This window comes from Lentinus tigrinus (genome assembly GCF_003813185.1).
Source record: "Lentinus tigrinus ALCF2SS1-7 unplaced genomic scaffold L226scaffold_7, whole genome shotgun sequence".
Taxonomy (NCBI): domain Eukaryota; kingdom Fungi; phylum Basidiomycota; class Agaricomycetes; order Polyporales; family Polyporaceae; genus Lentinus; species Lentinus tigrinus.
In genome coordinates this window covers 327,279-344,954 of record NW_027137916.1, presented here as the reverse complement: position 1 = coordinate 344,954, position 17,676 = coordinate 327,279, and the positions used below count along the sequence as shown (strand labels likewise).

The 17,676-nt window shown below is 55.3% G+C and overlaps 7 protein-coding genes across 7 annotated transcripts; 3 read left to right on the top strand and 4 right to left on the bottom strand.

The window, feature by feature from the left end:
* Nucleotides 1-2,038: 2,038 nt before the first annotated feature.
* L226DRAFT_353992 (uncharacterized protein) lies at nucleotides 2,039-2,757 on the bottom strand. The gene is made up of 2 exons (XM_067674166.1): nucleotides 2,233-2,757; nucleotides 2,039-2,170 (listed from the first exon to the last, which is right to left on the bottom strand). The coding sequence occupies exons 1-2, from the start codon at nucleotides 2,570-2,572 to the stop codon at nucleotides 2,142-2,144; spliced, it is 369 nt and encodes a 122-aa protein (XP_067537466.1). The 5' UTR covers nucleotides 2,573-2,757; the 3' UTR covers nucleotides 2,039-2,141.
* A 197-nt stretch (nucleotides 2,758-2,954) lies between these two features.
* Nucleotides 2,955-4,314, bottom strand: L226DRAFT_353955 (uncharacterized protein). Its single transcript, XM_067674165.1, has 6 exons — nucleotides 3,999-4,314; nucleotides 3,833-3,919; nucleotides 3,611-3,776; nucleotides 3,466-3,510; nucleotides 3,336-3,410; nucleotides 2,955-3,283 (listed from the first exon to the last, which is right to left on the bottom strand). The coding sequence occupies exons 1-5, from the start codon at nucleotides 4,169-4,171 to the stop codon at nucleotides 3,342-3,344; spliced, it is 540 nt and encodes a 179-aa protein (XP_067537465.1). The 5' UTR covers nucleotides 4,172-4,314; the 3' UTR covers nucleotides 2,955-3,283; nucleotides 3,336-3,341.
* Nucleotides 4,315-6,382: 2,068 nt separating this feature from the next.
* Nucleotides 6,383-8,180, top strand: L226DRAFT_611305 (uncharacterized protein; the record flags this gene model as incomplete). Its single annotated transcript, XM_067686272.1, has 5 exons — nucleotides 6,383-6,448; nucleotides 6,521-6,718; nucleotides 6,778-7,620; nucleotides 7,674-7,960; nucleotides 8,034-8,180. The coding sequence occupies 5 exons, from the start codon at nucleotides 6,383-6,385 to the stop codon at nucleotides 8,083-8,085; spliced, it is 1,446 nt and encodes a 481-aa protein (XP_067537464.1). The 3' UTR covers nucleotides 8,086-8,180.
* Nucleotides 8,181-9,623: 1,443 nt separating this feature from the next.
* Nucleotides 9,624-10,829, top strand: L226DRAFT_569131 (uncharacterized protein; the record flags this gene model as incomplete). The annotated part of the gene is made up of 3 exons (XM_067684258.1): nucleotides 9,624-9,695; nucleotides 9,759-10,475; nucleotides 10,536-10,829. The coding sequence occupies 3 exons, from the start codon at nucleotides 9,624-9,626 to the stop codon at nucleotides 10,827-10,829; spliced, it is 1,083 nt and encodes a 360-aa protein (XP_067537463.1).
* A 768-nt stretch (nucleotides 10,830-11,597) lies between these two features.
* On the top strand, nucleotides 11,598-12,879 carry L226DRAFT_611303 (uncharacterized protein; the record flags this gene model as incomplete). The annotated part of the gene is made up of 2 exons (XM_067686271.1): nucleotides 11,598-12,511; nucleotides 12,577-12,879. The coding sequence occupies exons 1-2, from the start codon at nucleotides 11,666-11,668 to the stop codon at nucleotides 12,877-12,879; spliced, it is 1,149 nt and encodes a 382-aa protein (XP_067537462.1). The 5' UTR covers nucleotides 11,598-11,665.
* A 31-nt stretch (nucleotides 12,880-12,910) lies between these two features.
* On the bottom strand, nucleotides 12,911-14,953 carry L226DRAFT_611302 (uncharacterized protein). The gene is made up of 4 exons (XM_067686270.1): nucleotides 14,722-14,953; nucleotides 13,956-14,671; nucleotides 13,174-13,905; nucleotides 12,911-13,117 (listed from the first exon to the last, which is right to left on the bottom strand). Exons 1-3 carry the CDS (start codon nucleotides 14,746-14,748, stop codon nucleotides 13,191-13,193), a joined length of 1,458 nt encoding a protein of 485 aa, XP_067537461.1. The 5' UTR covers nucleotides 14,749-14,953; the 3' UTR covers nucleotides 12,911-13,117; nucleotides 13,174-13,190.
* A 194-nt stretch (nucleotides 14,954-15,147) lies between these two features.
* On the bottom strand, nucleotides 15,148-16,680 carry L226DRAFT_353870 (uncharacterized protein). The gene is made up of 4 exons (XM_067674164.1): nucleotides 16,573-16,680; nucleotides 15,978-16,292; nucleotides 15,225-15,921; nucleotides 15,148-15,172 (listed from the first exon to the last, which is right to left on the bottom strand). Exons 2-3 carry the CDS (start codon nucleotides 16,289-16,291, stop codon nucleotides 15,228-15,230), a joined length of 1,008 nt encoding a protein of 335 aa, XP_067537460.1. The 5' UTR covers nucleotide 16,292; nucleotides 16,573-16,680; the 3' UTR covers nucleotides 15,148-15,172; nucleotides 15,225-15,227.
* Nucleotides 16,681-17,676: the final 996 nt, after the last annotated feature.

Sequence of the window (17,676 nt, the reverse complement as noted above, 5' to 3'; positions counted from 1 at the left end):
GCCTCCTGTCTGTAGCTAGACGATCAGACAGCGGCGCCGGGCCTGCCATCTCCCGTCCCCTAACCGTATCCAAAGGTTCGCGGTTATGACCGCGTACGTGGTGATGAATGGACCTTTCCCGCGCACCATCCCCGGGGTTATGACAATGCGAGAGACCCTTCAGTCCCGAGCACTCCGATAGCCTTCGTCGCGTACGGCGTGCCTCGATCGATGCGTCGGATTGCCTCAACGTCACGATCCCGGGTGCATTCTCCGCAGCAGCCGTTCCGTCTACCCCATCCAACGCTCCGAGGCCTCGAACGCTGCCCGACTGCAGGTGAGTCCACATGCAGTGCTTCTTGTCGGAGCCCAATGTGCAATGTGCAATATCTGTGTACCGGTCTCGACGGTCGCGGAGCGGCGTCGTTCCGCAGGGAAACGCCCCGGCAAGTGCTGTACCTCAGATAACAGCCCGGGCCGTCAAACGTCAAACATCCTCCGGTCTGTGACTTGACAGCAGGCTGGTAGCGGGGAAGACCCCACGACCTCCGACATCGGCAGGGCGATGCGCACTTTTGGCAGCTCCCTTACCCTCATCTGATCTGCGTCAAAGTCACGCGCCTTCGGGGCTTCGCGAGAGGCTCCGAAGCACGTCAAATTCCCGTATGTCTCCTACCTGTCCCGGAACTGCGTGAACTGCAGGCTCGAGACGTCCTGCTGGACGCCCACAATGCGGATTGCGCGGCTCCTCCAATGGACTGCGAGTATGTCGTTTGCAAGGTAGAAGGGTCTTGGGAAAAGGATGATCCGGAAACCAGAGGACGTTTAGCAGATCATGGTAGACGATAGAGACGGACCTTTTGAGTCCGACAGCGGACATGCCATCGTCAATGCAGCATTAATGAACGCTAGCATTGCACTGCATGGCAACGGGCTGCGCACGGCGAAAGAGCGTTCTCAGCCTAGACCCGTGCCGCTCGGGAAGAGAGGTAGATTAGATCCTCGACAGTGGAAGTGCGGCGGGCGGTAGCGCGAAATACGCAATAACACTGAACTGACAGACTCCAAAGCGTTGCGAGCCTGGAAGATTTGCTGTCGTCTGCGAAAAGGTGCGATCAGCGACCACGACGATGTCATCACCTGAGCGCAAGCTATCCCTCCAACAGTAGCGTGAGCTTCTCCCGGCGGCAGGATGGCAGGCACGAGGCATCACGAGCGAATGCAGGTCTGACTGAACGTTCTCCTGCCGGCCATCTGCCGTTACTATCATCATTGGCACCCAGTCTTCTGCATCTCCCATCGCTGTGCGGCCGTTCTTGGGTGCGCTTCCACGTCCCTCCCCTCGAGCATGTCGATGGTGATGAGGGCAGCTAAAAGGATGCCCGGTCAACTCCGAGTTGGGACGGAATCTGCCCTACAGCCGTGCCTGCACGCCCGCGTTATCCCCCGCCTCGTGTCTCAGGCTGTGAGAGGTGGAAGACCTAAATGCTGTAATTGAACACGGCACGAAAGAAGATTAGAATTCTCTGCGGACATCGAACTTAAGTTGCCAATAGGTACCGATGTCGAGCCGAAGCGGACGTGCGAGTTCGACCTGGAGGCCGCACACCGGTTTGAAGGGGTTCGGGTTCGGGTTCGGGATTGATGTCGACGGCGTCGCTGCGCCGCGTTCACTCAACATAGGCGAGATCAATGGCACCGAGAAGCTCGACGGCTCCGGGAACTTCACTACATTTGTGGCAGTATCAAAATGAACGCGCGTTGGTAGACAAGGTTGCGTGAAGTGAAGGAGGAATGGACGTACTTCTTGAGCGCGGAAAGTGCCTAGACCCTGCCCGCTACCGCACTTCGTCTGCTCCTACCCTCTCTCCCAAGCCAGCACCCGTAATATCGGGCTCCCACTCGAACGCGGGTAGTTCATTCTCTCGGAAGCCCGATAGAGAACCTGCGAATTAGAATGTGTCCACCGCCGAGCTGTTGATGCTTGTGATGTTCATGTCCGTACTTCAGGCCCAAACAAGTTCGACATGCGGCATTGAAGCCACGAGGCTGGAAGATGAGGTATGACGCTGACATCCGGACGGCTTCGTGATGTTCCGCTCTATACGTCTTCGGCCCTGGCAAAGCACTGGGCGTAGATTACGCGAGTCAAGTCAGGAGATTCATATAGTCCCGATGCTCAGTTGCTCTTCTGAAACACCATGCGTGAGTACATGTCGATTCTAAGATGATAATCTAGGCCTCAGAACGTACCTCGTCCACCACGATTCAGGCACCTGGCGAATTCTAGGGAGCACAGGAAGCCCGCGAAGCATCCCAGTGACGAGAAGAAGCCCAGAGATTGCCCAAAGAAGCCCGGCGCACCACCGGAGTTAACCATCGGCATTCTCTGCGCTCCCATAAGCTCGCGACATGGGCTGTCACGCCTGTGATGGAAAGGTCGGGTGTTCGCAGGTCCATCTCCGACGATATTCGAACGCGGACACGCTTGTCGGAGAGTGTGATCTCGGGGCCCGACTCGGGGGGAGCAGCGGAGATAGACGTTTTCCGGCCTTTGTAAGGGTTTCCGTTGGCTTGAAGGTGTGTTCCACATCGATTGTTGGAGAGTGGTGGAAGTATCATCTGTCACTATTGTACCAACAATAACGAACAATGGGTGGAGATCAGGACGGACATGAATGTGTTCTCTTCGTAGGCGGTCTGCGGGATGAAGTGGTCATGAATGTGCGAATGATCTGCAAGCGAGGTCTCCGTACAGAGGTTTGGCGATCACAATGCTCGCTCGCAGTGCTACGGTACTTGGATCGCACAGGATGAGCTTTTCACGTCGCTTGGTGTCTTCGTATTGGCAGCATTTGAGGATCTACGTCTAAGCCGTACATTGCCGGTCAGAGCTTGGGATTATTGTCAGGAAAACTCAAGTCGTAGGACGAAAACGTACCTACAGCCGTGTACCTCCGTCGGCCCAGCCCATCGGTGTCTCGTGGGCCAGTGGCAGATGCATGCCCATACTAACCCACATCGAGAACAAGGACAGGCTGAGATGCGATCCGGGATTCCGGCCGATCTCCATCGTCATCAACGTAAATTGAGGTCCACAAGGAAAAGGCGGCATGCGCAGGGCAAACACAACGCCGGCTGAGCGCCACCTCTGAGACATACGAGGCGCGCAGGCCACGCCCCTGATAAGCCGCCGGCAAACGCGTCTTCTCGCTCGGTCCTCGTCTGCCCGAGCGCACGCTCGCACAATTGGCTGTGATTGGTCTCGCTCGGATACATCGACGAGCGTCATTGTAGTCCATCGCTGAAATAACAGTGGCTCAGCAGGGGTGCAACAGGACGGGATACCGCCATACCGATTACTAACGTGCGAATCTGCGACGCTCTTTCGCGCCTAAGAACGGATGCGGCACCACGCGAGTGCCATTGCGCTATTCATCCGCGGCGTTTAATATGGATTCCGAGGAGATAGAACTGAGCACGCACTTCGTCAAAGACACCGTCAACCCATTCGGGGCGAACTTGGTTGTACTGATAGCAGTAAGCGTCGTATGCCAATCGACCACCCGAGGAGAACGAGGGAAGCGACTTGTTGATCAGTACAACATCATACCAAGGATGTCGTGCTCACCACTGGGCTTCTTAGAATCATCCACCTCCGCGCAGGAATCACCTGGGGATGCTCAAGACATTGAGTTACGGGACCCTGGCCGTCAAGTAGATTTCGCTCGAAGCCTGTGAACCCAGAAGGGAAGAGTGCCGAGACCCTTCGTGGGGCTATGCGCCGATGGTGTACCCTAGACGAACGACAATGGTTAGAGCGCATAACAGGACCTGGAGAGCGGCTTCTCACATGCACAGCGCTAACCGACCCATCTTGTTACCCAAAACTGCTAGTAATCCTCGGGCGTTCCTCCAATATCTCATAGCGCGGCAGCATCTGTATGGAAATTAATAGATCAGCGTCAGCGGCATCAGGCGGAACGCCCACAAGCAGGTTTGGTCAACGCGGGGCTTACACAAAGCGGGGTGGGACAGAATCGCAATGATGATCGTTGCTAGCAGTTTGGGCACCGGCCGACGAATCGAAGTTCTCGCGCTCAAGGGCGCGCCAAATGTCCCCGAACTGATCCTCCAACTTCTGACCAGCGTGCCTTGGCGTATGCTGGGCGTACAGCCGCCTTGCGATCATTACGATTACAGCACCTTTAACCACGGTCGGAACTGGGAGAGCGAGGCGTTCTCTTCCGGGACGGTGTCTGCTTCTTCATCTACGTTGATGCTTTGCGCCGATGGAAGGAGGAGACATGCTGATCCGGTCTTATGACAGACGGGACAGGTATTGCAGCTCGGGTCCTGTAGATTTTTTGCTGGCGTGCGATCGGTCAGTAAGTCGACGTTCGATGTCAATTTGCGTCGGTTCTACCTCTGCGGCATCGCAAAGTAACCAGTTTGACCAAGACTTCAGCGGGTGTGGATATAAGTATGTGGACGTTGGGCGTGAATCTTGAGATGGGATTGGAGTGGTATGATGTATGGGCCACTTGGAAGTTCCTTTGGGCCTGTGGCGTACAACGTGCCCGGCGGGATGCCGTAGAGGGCCTAGCTCGCACGTACTTAGACCTATCAGTTGCGGTGATAAGTGCGGCGTTCAATGCCTCAAGCCTGATTAATCAAAGCTTACTGCGGGAAACAGGGACAACTCCGCGACGAAAGTACTGCGATCCAGATCCGAAGAAGCGGGGGTTGACCAAGGTGGCTGGTCACAACGCTGCGTCTATCCAAGCAGATGTACGGAGCGCTCGAAGCGTGGGGGTATGATTGCTTGGGCACCGTCTATAGCCCTTTGGCCTCGAGCCTGTCTGTGTAACAGAGGTTGAAGAGCGTGGATCTGGATGTATTGCATGTCGAAGCGTATTCACCTCTAGTGCGCGCCAATAACGTTACTTGATCGACGTTACTCACTATCATGTTCCGGTTCCTACCGGAGTTGAATCATACTTAGTACAATAGCAACACTGTCAACCACTGGGAACTCACTGATTATCGATTATAGAGAATACGCATCCTCGATCTGAGTGTTGTTGAACAGTATGATGCCAGCTGAGAAGTGAACGGACAGATGAGCACGGCCGCAAAACGCATAGAGCTCCTAGAAAACCCGACCTTAATGTCCCAGAGTAGCTTCAAGGTTTGGATCTTGGCGATAGCATGGTGTAAGGGTTGTATCTTCGGTGCAGGCCACGACGCTACCCTGGTGGATGCATATAGTCTGCATAAACGCGCATATAGTCACCGCGACCACGAGTCTTCAAGCTCCAATGTCATAATGTGGCCACACACCTGCTATGCGGTAGCACTCGCCAACATCCATCGATCGCTCACTCTGCACCATCCTTCTCATCTTGCGTCCCCCGCAATCAGCCAACAAAACGGGAGGGGGGCACCACCGTACGCATGTAGTATTGAGGGTATCCGGGCGGTCGCGGGGAAGGACTGGAAAACTGCGATGTCGAGAGGGCTGTGATGGATGCGCCGGCGAGGCAGCTGGGGCGGGAGTGGGGGGGAAAGATTGAAGAGCGAGACGGAAGAGCACTGGCTTATATACCCTTGCCTGACAGTGGCTCCACAGGAAGGTCTGCAGAGAAAAGAAGACTAAAGCGTCGCGACGCGAGAGGGCTGTCACGATCACGTGCTTTGTTGACGCGTCGCGATATCGATCGGCGTTGCGATCGTGCCGCCACATCACTCGTGGCCTCTAGCAGGTTCGCCTCCAAGACTCGCGAGTCGCGCTAGCCCTTGGTCACTGAAACCGTGCCCAAGCCGGTAAATTGAACCGGCAGAAGCCAAGATTCATGCAGTACAAACGGCAGCGGCGAGAGTGGCAAACCACCGCACGCACGGGATTAATTCGGTCTTCAACGTTTGTCAACGGCGGTAGACCTGCCAATTCACGTACTGTTGTACTGGCGTAGTCACTATTGGATTAAACGGTACCAGCTTGTTGTGTAGGTACAGGATGTTAGTAGGGACTGGCAGGAGTCGATACCGGTCTACATACCGTTTGTCATATACCGGCCTCGCTTTGACTATGGAGTACCAGGGTGCAAGCCTACAGAGTGACGTGGATCTCAGAATACGACCGAAGGATCTATCAACCTGGCCAATGTGTTTCTTGCATGACAAGACGAAAAAAGTGAGGCAGAAAGCAGGGATTGGGGGGCAAGCATACGCGAGGCACGTGCTGGTAAAGTTGTGGCTTGGGACCGGGCGTCCTCTGTTCAAGACGCGTCGCTGGCCCATCCATCTGCATCGTTCTGCTCCTCATCTCCTGCACCACCACAACCCCGTAGCTTCCTTCGCACAACTCAGAGATAATACTCGCTGTTTCGCTGTTTCGCAAATGGCAAAAGAGAACGACATACCAAGAGAGCCGGCCTATCAGAAGGCCAGTGAAGTCTTCGCCTTTGTGAGTGGAATCATTATCATACTCTGGCAGTACAGTCGTATGAGCTGCGTGGTACTAATCACAATGAGGTAGCTGTTCAACAGACCACGGAAAGCACTCACTCAAAGCGGCTCGTCTGGAAACATCGAGCAGAAAGCGAGTGGTTACGCCGGCACCAACACTTCGAGGACGCATGAAGCACATACCGTCGTCAACAACGATCGCGGACGTCCTTTTCCGAGGCCTCAAAGCGACGTTGTAGCTCTAGAACACTGTGAGATTGATGGTTTGGTAGGTCGAACGTCGCATGAACCTGCATTGCCGCTGCTTATCCTTCCGCGCCACTCCAGCCACCTGCTGAGATTCGTTCACCATCCATTCATCGCGACGACCCACATATACCCTCTTCCTGCACTCACGAATCAAACTCCGAGATTGACACTGTCGCCACCACCTCCGATAGTCGTCCACCGCAACACTCGCTGGAGCTCCGTCGACCATTGCGGCATCTCCCTACGGAAATATGGATGATGATTTGCAGAGAGATCCATACTCAAGGCGATCTTCTACGACTGGCGTCGACATGTCAGCATGTCAATGCTGTCGCAGAAGAAACTCTCTATCAAAACCCGATCATCCATTCCCCGGAAGCGCTTTGCCTTCTCCACGACACGCTCGAGAGGAAGCCAGAGAGAGCTCGTCTGTTCCGGTCCCTCACGGTGTCGTGGTCAGAAGATATCCGCGTCGAAATAGAAGCTGGCGACTGGCTCGCGCAGCTGTTGTCCTTGCTCGAGAGAGAACAGGCCAGCAAATTCGAACGTCTCGAGGTCTTTGCACCCAAGGTCGCGCACAGCTTCCGGGCTGGTGCCGACTTGGACCGGGCGCTCGCGTACGCAGAATCCTTCAATCTTCCATGGAGCCTACGCATCATGGACGTGTCCTCAAACGTCCTCGAAGCGTGCATCAGGAAGGGTTCTCCCCCGCCGCCACTCACTGCGCTGAGCATACGACTACGCGTCACGCAACTAAAGCGGGTCTGCCAGCTGTTGACCCACTTCGGGCAAACATTGCGCCGGCTGCGTATTCAGATATCGTTCTTGCTGGTATTCAGCAAGAGTCCCGCGCAGACATGTATGCTGCTCGACCTGCCCAACCTTGAATACCTCGAGATCCACGATGGACCTGGCTCCCTGGTGCGTCCTCTGTGAATCATGGTGTAATTGATTACTCACCACATTCTTCGCAGCCCGACCTGGCTCAGAAAGTCTTGCTCGCCAACATATCCTGTTGCGAGTCGGCTACGAAGGGGACCCCACGGCTACGTTCTCTGGTCTGGGCCCCACAACGCGGTGATAGTCCAAATGAGGACTTCCTCCCCGGGGGAAAACGGCACGAGATTATTGCGACGTTACGGAGGGACCTCTTCCCGTCGATGAAGCTGAAGACCCTCACGATCCTTCTCGCGAGGGATCAGTGCATACAATTCCGGTCCTGTGATGAAGGATCTCAGTACAGCATCGTGCCCAAGACGTCCTTAACGGATATAGATTGGACATGTTGTTAGTGTAAGTGTTCCCTGAGTCACGGAAACCGCGTCGTCACTAACCTGGAACAATCGTCAGGTTTGTTTTCAAGTGCCGGGAGACCTTGTACGGTAGACATGCCTGCTAGTTCGCAGGACTCCATCGTTGTATTCAAGTAGTCGCTATCGAATTCCGTTGCTGGGATTGCCCCGACTTGTCGAACGTGTTCAGGTTCAGAGGGTGTCAGCAGGTAGGCTGCTGGGAGGACGAGAAGAATGATACCCATAGCCACGGCAATCATTCTTGACGCCCGCCCGATTTGCTCCGCCGCGTCGAGTCAAACTTTGCCCTTGCACGACTCTCCCGACAACTTCTGGCCCACTTTCCTGAGTCTTACTTAGCCTCTCTTACATGCTTGTCTTGACGATCTCATGAATCTTGTCTTTTTCGGCTCATGCGGACGGCGTGGTCTCCCCTTATCGGGTATCAATGTGGCCGCCTACCCACGCAACGACCCCTGGCTTTTCACTGTGACCTTCAGGTCTGCTCCAATGACCAGAGAAAAGCGGGATAGTTCCCTGACAGGCATTAGCATGAGGAAACGGAAAGATTCTAGGTGAGTCATCACGATGTTGCCCTGAAATTTTCCCCGTGGACATAGGGCGTTGCCTCCCGCTCTTGCGTGAATCCAAGGGTATGTCTCGCAATTGCCTTTCTCCGGGACTCCCTCTTCCTCCCTTCGAGTTTTCGGTGGCATCCAGCACGCATCAAAAGTCAAAACCCCTCTTCATTTTATCGTACGATCCCCGGGATTGTGGTACTACATCTGGATTGTCCAGAATCCAGATAAATTACCACGTTCTTGGATCTCATTTTTGAGACGTTGCGTGCATGAAGTTGGTGAAGCTGAAGTAACCTCTGCGCCTCAAGACATGGTAATCATATTCTGGACGTCCGAATGGAGCGAAGGACGTACACCTGGGCGCTAATGAAGCCGGTGGCCAAGTGGCATGTTTGTCTCTCGATGCCGGCTTCTGAGCTCGGAACTGCCACTTAGTGCATGGAAAAGTGACCTTTAAGTAGCTCTGGGTGGACCGTGCTGCATCTTCTGCTTATATCGCTCAGGCTTCGGCGATCATGAAGAGTTCTCACGCGCTCTTGGTGGGATAGCTTCAATCCCCAGTGAAGGAAGACTTTTGATAGTACACGGGCTTCAACTGGCGATTCTGGACGCCGTGAGTCTGACGCTTCACGATCATCTTGACTACTGAGCCAGGAGTTGTTTAGACTGGCGACATCTCAAGTGGTAGGCGATTTTGCTGCATGATCTAATCTAATCTAGGCGCGCAGGTGGTTATAACGCGGTCACGGTACGTACGCGTCCCAAAGGGACTCGCGACAGAGTCTTGAGATTTTAATGCAAAGTTGCAGCAGTCGAAGTGCTCACACTTTCAGGACACTATACGGAGTGCGTCGACATGATTACGCGCAATTGGGACCCCGCGGCCTTCGGACACGTGGTGCGGCAGCCGAGGTCGTTATGAACTCGGAGGCGCCTTCTCGCGACTCTCTCGTCGTCCTCCGACACTACTCCCCCATCTTCACTCCTCGACGTCTGAGTACTCACTCTGACTGCACTCTTGTTTCTTCTCCCCTCCACTTCATGCACCACGATGCCGTCGCTCCAGGTTGTCAACGCAAAGGACTGCGATGAGGCCATCCGCGAGATGCTGCATGCTTGGGCCGTGAGTCTGGTTCGTTCTGTATTGTAGCCGTGATGCTCAGTAGAGCTTGCATGGCTGGTGTAGGAGCAAAAACGGCGAAACGCAACTGTAGCGAACACACAGACTCCATTGGGGAGCCTCCCAATAGATGTCGCTCGCAAGATCCTCCTGCAGGCCGACGAGAACAGTCTCGCTCGTCTTGCGCAGACTTGTCAGCTGCTTCACAATGCAGCTGAAGAGTACCGCTTTCAAGACGTCAGCGCATGGTCCCGTCAAGGATTCCATTCGCTCTATGCAGCTCTCACGGCGGAAGTCACGGACGGAAGCGGGAGGACGAGAGCGCAGAGAGTTCAAAGTCTGACACTGTCCTGGGATGATCCATCCCTTGATCATCCGGTGACCGTCTCGCATATCCGAGGGATGCTGGAGTTGGTGGGTGGCCAGCTCAGTGGCCTGGTCCTTTCTCTTCCTACCCCCGACGTCGTTCTCGACTGTCGACAATCCCCTCGGCTCGATCTTCCGCCACTACCCTGCCTCCACGCTCTCAGCGCTAGTGCGGCGATTATCAGCTGCCTCAAGAACGCCCCCCAGAACCTGACGTGTTTAAGCGTCGATCGCCTTCCGGCGAACAACTTTCACTTCTTCACTACGGTGTCGAACATCTTCTCCCACACTCTTCAACGGCTGCGGGTCCACCGCAGCTTCAACCAACATTTCTCGAGGCAGTCACCGGTCCGGATATGCGCGTCGTTGATAGACTGCCGGGCACTCGTCTACCTGGAGGTTGTGGATCAGGCTGAGGTGCGTCGCGATAGGTCTTGACATGTAGAAGTATGGTCAAGTCGTCTAACAAACATGCAGGGAGGTTCCACCGGGCTTGACCAACTGGATGGGCTCCTCGACAACCCACTGGTCTTCATGACCGCGGCCGAAGGTACGCCGGTGCTGCAGACCCTTGTTTGGCGGCCGGCGTGGTTTGGCGCCTACGCCTACGACCAACAGACGTACATGCAAAACGTCATCACGTACACACAGCAGCTACACGATGCCGTGGACCCGAGACTGAAGGTCACGATCGAGGGTCCCAGGGATATTACCGAGGCCAGGATTATGACGGGCGAGCAATGGGACTCACCGACGGCTTCCGCACAGTGATGGATTGGGGTCCTTGACGGCGAGGATGGTGGAACACGGTGTGTACTTGGGCGTATGATGTGGGCTCGCTGGGCGTGATGGTGTTGGACGGACGCTCTATTGGTTATGAGGGTGGTTTGGGATGTTGGCTGGACAGTGGCGCGTCTGTACTGTGATGAAGTCATGTAGCAAGGTAGGTATTCTCTGTCGCACACTCTGTATCTATAGGTATATATACGGCAAAGCGGACGATGCATTATGACGTTGTCTATTGTATGTGACCGGAAGGACCATGATCAAGCCGGATCCGCTTTGAATCAAACATGTTGGTCCGTGCGATGGCCAAAAGCCAAAGGACAAAGAAAGCAACGTTCAGGTGCTTTCTTGTCATATCTTTACCCATAGTGTCATCAAACCGAACATAGAAGGCGATAATTATTTGTTTATCGCCGCGGGAGGAGGTCCATAGAATGAGCGCTCAGCGACCCAATTGTCTCCTTCACCTCCACCACCTACATACAACATTTCCTCTCGCTTGGACCTACTCAATATGAGCCGCAATACCGGTGCGGATGAATTCAACTATGTTCCGGGCCTCACGCTTGCATGCGACGCGACTGCCGGAGGAGAGAGCAAAGGGACCAAGGGGCCTCTGAGCACCATTACGGTGAGTGAGCTTGTCGTATTCGTCTCGGCATTGAACTCAGTAGAACCTCGTCAAGAACACCCGAGACCCGAGGAAGAGGGGAAGAACGCCGCCGCTGTGCATTGATAGCTCATCGATTCCATCCGTGTCCCCAACCACCGCCGCGCAATGTTCGACGTCGCCTCAACACAGCTCAAACCACCTTCTTCCGATGTCCGACTTGGGCAAGACGGTGGAGAAGGCGTTCGAGATATTGAAGCGACATAACTTGGTGAACATCCCTCCGCCTGTTCTGAAGAAGAATCAGCCGCACGGTACCGCAGAGGAGAGCAACATGGCTATCACCTATCATAATGTCACGGCAGTTCGTCGTTCGCTCACCTTCCCCTCCGTCCACGCTCAATACGCTCGCACGATTCGCTCACTCTCTGTGTCGCTCGACATCCCCTCCAACGATATGGAGATTGACGGGAAGATGCTGCTCAAGAACCTCGCCTTGATACTGCGTTCCCTCCCCGCGTTGACCGAGCTCACCATCACCGGGAAGCAAACCCCTCACCTCATCCCTCGTGACATCTTCCGCGGGTGCTCCTTCAGCCTTGAGAAGCTCCATTGCACACTTGACAAGCTTCTCGCTGCGTCGTGGAGCTCTCTTCCGCAGCGTACCATCCGCGACTTCCGCGGATTCCTGGACGTGGTCGACGGGCCGCCATCAGACGTCCTGCCATGGAATATGGCGAGCCTAGAATATCTCGAGACGTCAGCGCACTTCGCAGAACGTCTCACCATCCCGGCCAAAATTACACACCTCTCGTTGCACACCAACCGCGCCAGGACGAGGCCGACATTGTGCCACCTCTCGAACCTCCTCGGCGACCAACTCATCTCCCTTCGCGTCAACCGTACGCTCGTCGCGTCGAAGTCGCCTCCCGCTGAAGTGGTAGAAGACGCTGATGTAACCGCTCTTCTATGGCAGTCGGACTCCCCGATCATGATTTCCTGCATGCTTCGCACACCAAATCTGAAGTACCTCGAAATACGAGACAAATCGCTGTTGGTGGGTCGAGCTGAGCTACCCTTACTTGGAGACGGACTCTGACTGATATGCCTTCATCAACGCAGAAATGGTCTGTCAACGCCCATTCAGTACGCGACATCCCATGGGTCCGCGAGATAATTGGCACACCTTCGCTCGAGCGATTGGTTTGGCGTCCCGCATGGGCGAAACACGTCCGGCAGCTGAATGCGATCACTACCGAGCACATCCAAGACTGCTTCGCCTTGCTGCCAGCGAACTTCGTAGCTATACCGGTGGAGGAGAGCGACCTGGGCAAGTGGCGAGTGTCGTTGCGAGGACAAGTTCCTGGGGAGTTTGAGGAGCACTGGCCTTTCTGTGCCATCCGCGAAGATTCGTGGAGGATTTGAGGCAAGGGTGAGCAACCCATATCTACGCCTTACTGGCTCCCTATCTGTATATCACATATGCGACTTCATCCGGGTGTTTTTTTTTTCTACGGACTTCATGTGTTCCTGCCAATACATACTGCTTCTTGTGGCGCTGTTGCTTGCACTGTGCTTACCACAGTGTACTTACGATTCTGATATGGCGGAATCCACTCGTACATAGATACCTCGACTACAACATCGTACCAATACATGTACCCTGGGATGCAGCTTCAGTCATCCTCGAGCCACCAGCTCGCATGATATTCCACATACCGGCATAATCGGAGTCGTTATGTGTCTGGGTCTTCCACTTGAACGTTATTGTCGACACCCGTCCACCAGCCTTCGACTTGCACGTCCATTATTTCCGGCAACTTCTTGAAAATCTCCTTGTGCTGCTCCTGCTGTCTCCCCGTCTTCCCGATCATCGTGAAGCACCTCGAGCACAGCTCGCGGTCATCGTCCGTGCTGTTGATGTAGTCCGTCTTGCTGTTGTCGAAGCGCAGGTCACGGATGTCCCTCATCAAGTCCGCGTTCTCGATCATCTGGTGCAGCAGCCGCTGCAGCGCCTCCTTGCACCGGGAAGGGTTCTTGCAGTCCGGCGCGACCGTGTCGCGGAACGTGCGGTGCGTAGCAACGAATGTCGCCTCGAGAAGCTTCGCGCGCCCGACGAAGCACCGCGTGAGGTCCTCCACCGACAGTGTCTCCAGCGTCCCGTCCTCGCGCGTGAAGCCCTTGCTGATGTCGGACCCGAGCATGCAGCAGCACATGAGCGCGACCGGGAGGAGACCGTCTGCGCCGGCGAGCCGTGCCAGGTTCACGACGCCGATCCGGTGGATCGACTGGAACGTCGGCGGGTCGAGCGAGGTCACTTTGAACCACTCGTCGAAGTTGTCGACGTAGTACTTTTTGAGGTAGTCCACGCTCCGCTGCACCAGCTTGTCGCACTGGTACTTGTGCCCTAAGCGAATGTACGCGGAAATCTCGTGGAAGGTAGGCTCGAACCTGAGATGAACATCAGCATGATATCCCGTAGAGGATGCGAACATACATACCTCAAGCCGCCCTCGACGAAGGTTCGCAGGAAGTGCCTCATGTCCTCCGGAGAATCCGAGACCTGGACCGTGGCGCAGCTTACGCTAGCAGGCAGGGATGGCTGTGGCAATGATAGCATGTCCTTGAAAAAACCGGACTGCTTCATCAGAGGACCCTTGTACACCCGGAACTCGACGTTCCCAGCAACAATACTGAGGTTTCCATCGTCAAACCAGAGCTCCTCATCTCGCTGTGGCGACCAATCTTCGACAGGCACCGTCTCGGCTGGGGCGGGACCGGGAGTGGGTAGCTCTGGAACGTCAATGGCCTTGTCGTCGTCCTGCGGCGTGAGCGGTTCCGCTGGATCCGGGACCACGGTCGGGGCCGTCGACGATGGTGTGTCGTTTTGTGGTGCATCTTCCTGGTCCACGGGGGCGTGGATGGGATCGGTAAGCACTGGAGGGAGACCGGGCGTCGGCGCACGAGGAGTGCTCAATGGAGATGGCACAAAAGCAGTGGAGTCCTCCTGTAGGTCCTGAGGATCGCTCGTTACGGAGGGGACGTCTTGGATCGCAACCATCACCGGAGTGCCCGGAGGACTGGGACTGGGAGGTAGATCCTCGGTTTGAACACCAATAGCAATGCACAGGCGTTCCCGGAGATCAGGGACGGGCTCCTTATCGAGAGGAGGGATGTCTCCTAAGAGATGGAAGCCCACGAAGGGCGAGTACGACTGCTATCAGAAGCCTCAGTGAAAGGTGCACGAGACAAGGGAGTGGCACTCACAAAGTACGTCGACAGTATACGCCGCATCTTCGCGCAAGGCCCTGAGCGGTGACTGTCAAGTGACTGTGGTCAGCAAATGGTGGGTGCAGCCCCTGCGAACGTAGGGGATGATGGGATTCGCGACTCAAGATAGAGTTGTGCAGATGACGCGGGTGCGGGCGTATAGTCGTTCGTCCGCACCGCCCCGAGAAGGCGAGGCTGCGCGGCCACCACATGCCCGGCACGAGGCCCCCACGAAGTCCTCAAGTTGAGTATCAGAGATACGCGCGGATGCCAGACCGAGTAATCAGCAGTACCAGTACCGACGTATGTCCTCACGTTGACGTATGGGTATCCAATATGATACACTGCTGCACAGTGGGCCAGGAAAATATAATCGTACAATCCGACCTCTGCTAACGACTGTCCGGATCACACTGACGTACACGCGCTCGGAATGCGGTCTTGATACCTGGGAAATTTCTCAACGTCAGCGTGAGAACGACAACAAAGAAGGTACTTGCCTCTCAAGGCTCCTTCTTGAGGGTCGCACCCCATCCCTCTACAGTGATGTTCAACATCGCAGGAAGGTTCTGCCACACTTCCTTCTGCAACCGTTTCGGACGCTCGCCCTCGAGCATCTTGTAACAGCGATTGCACAGCTCCCGCTCCTCGTCCCTGCTGTCCACGTATACCATCCACGACGCGTACCAGTCGACGCAGGAGATGACATCGTCCTTCGCATTCCCAAGCTCGTTCAGCATGCGCTGGAGGACGCGCCCGCAGCAGGCGGTGTGCTTGCACGTAGGGGAGACCAATGTCCGGAACATCTGGTGTGCGATGCGGGCGCTCGCTTGCGCCATCTTGGTCCGCCCGACGAAGCACCGCCCGAGGTCTTCCATGGACAGCGTCTCGCGTGTCCCGTCCTCTCGCACGAAGCCGTCTACAATCTCCGCGCCAAGCGTACAGCAATCCATGAGGGCAGTGGGAAGCATCCGGACGTCTCCAGTCAAACGCGCGAGGTTCACGACACCGATGGAGTTGATCGCCTTGAACGAGGGCGGGCGGACTAGGTTGGAGGGATACCAAGCGTCGAAGTCGTCTGTATAGTATTTACGAAGGAAATCCATGTTGCGCTGGACAACATGGTCGACTTCGTATTTGTGTCCTAGACGGACGCATGCGGAGACTTCGTCGAACGAAGGTTCATGTGAACCTGTGCTAATCACATAAATTCATCAGATGGTAAACTTGTCTGTGCAGCTGAGTGAACTGACCGTAATGACCGTCCGGAAGTGAACACTTGCAAGAAATGGCGTAGATCCTCTGGAGAGTCTGACAGATGTACGGTAGCGCAGGATGAGCCTTCCTTCTGCTCCCTTTTGTGCGCGTCGTCAGGTTGCGGGAGGGACAGCATGTCCTTGAAAATTGGCGAGTGCGTAATCAGGGGTCCCTGGTATACCCGGAACTCGAAATTACGCGCTAGAAGGATGAGGTTCCCATCGGAGAACCACAACTCTTCATCTCTCTGCACGCTGCACGCGTCGTCTTGGGCGGGAGGAGACGGCGAAGCTGGGCGACTGTGCTTCATGCTGTGGTGGTTCAAGTTAGTACTGGATAAAAATGTCAGAAATTCGGGGCATATGTGCGTGTATCCAGTGATGCGCGGAACACACAATGCCCCGGTGACAGAGGCCACGCCGCAGGACAAAGAGCTATATGACGCCTATGAAGTGGAGGCGCAATACATGCAGAATTACCGGGATGCACTGCGACTCCACATACAGCTCGCTTGTCTCCACTTGAAGCGTGTTCAGTGTGCATCTTTCCTGAATACATGGCCTCATGCCCCCGATGTGGTGCAAAACTTACTCACGATAGACTGAGACTCCGGGCGGATAGAGGTTGTGATGTCGTAGTCCTGATTGGCTTGCAGCATCCTGGGAGGTCGCGAGGTATTTATGCACAGACGTCAGCTTCAGGAAGGGTTAGATCCCACAGGGGTGGTGTCATGGAAGGGTCATGTGGGTCTCCCGTGAGCTGACTGCGCGAATTGAGGATGCTGTCCGACTTTGACCCCAATCCCCCGTCACCCATACAAGCCACTTCCGTCGACATGCGAGGTTGAGTGGAGTACGCTCGGCGTAATCGTCGAGGATAGGCTGAAGATGGTGGCAGGAAGAAATAGAATCGGTGACTCAAGCGCGACTAGAAACCGTAGGCGTTGTAGTGTAGTAAGGAACGGGATAATAAACGTGCTTACAGTGCTTCAACGAGGTAAAAAGCAACATAAGCAAATCTTTTGAACGTAATATGGTTGTCCAGGTGATCTCAGGCCCCTTCGCCGCTACTCCCTCGACAACGAGCACGACTTGCACGACTCTCTCGTCGACCTTTACGACGGCGAGCGCGATATACACGCTTATTGGCCTTTTCAAGAGATCGTTGCTCATGTCCGTCGGGCATGGCCTGACATGTCTATCTGGACACGTCTGACCAGCTCAGTACCTCCTTGCGGCGTGCTTCTGCCCCGCTGGCGCACTTGTGAGTACTATCTTGACCGAGTCTGCCCTCCTACCCCGCTCCCTTCATTCTGCTGACGCGTCATGTCAGATACAACCGCGCTAGCACGGAGCAGTCGCGTCGCGCCAGAAGTTCCGGTTCGATATACTCGTACAAGTTACACTCTGGTCCGAACGTTCGTCCTCACCTCTACCTGATCTGTCAGGATCATGGGCACGTTACTCGGGGGCTATTTCCGCCAACTCATGGATGACCGCCCTCCCAACCGACGTTGCCACCCCATATTTTTCGAGAGTACCGAGTGCGAGCGTTCTCTGGTGAGTTCCTTGACTTGCGTGCGTGCCATTCTTCCCTGCTTCGATCTCCACTCCCATCCTCCTCCAATCATATCATCGCGCTGCATGGCCCATCCGCGCCAGATATAGAGGTCCGGCTGGCACCCACACGACATCT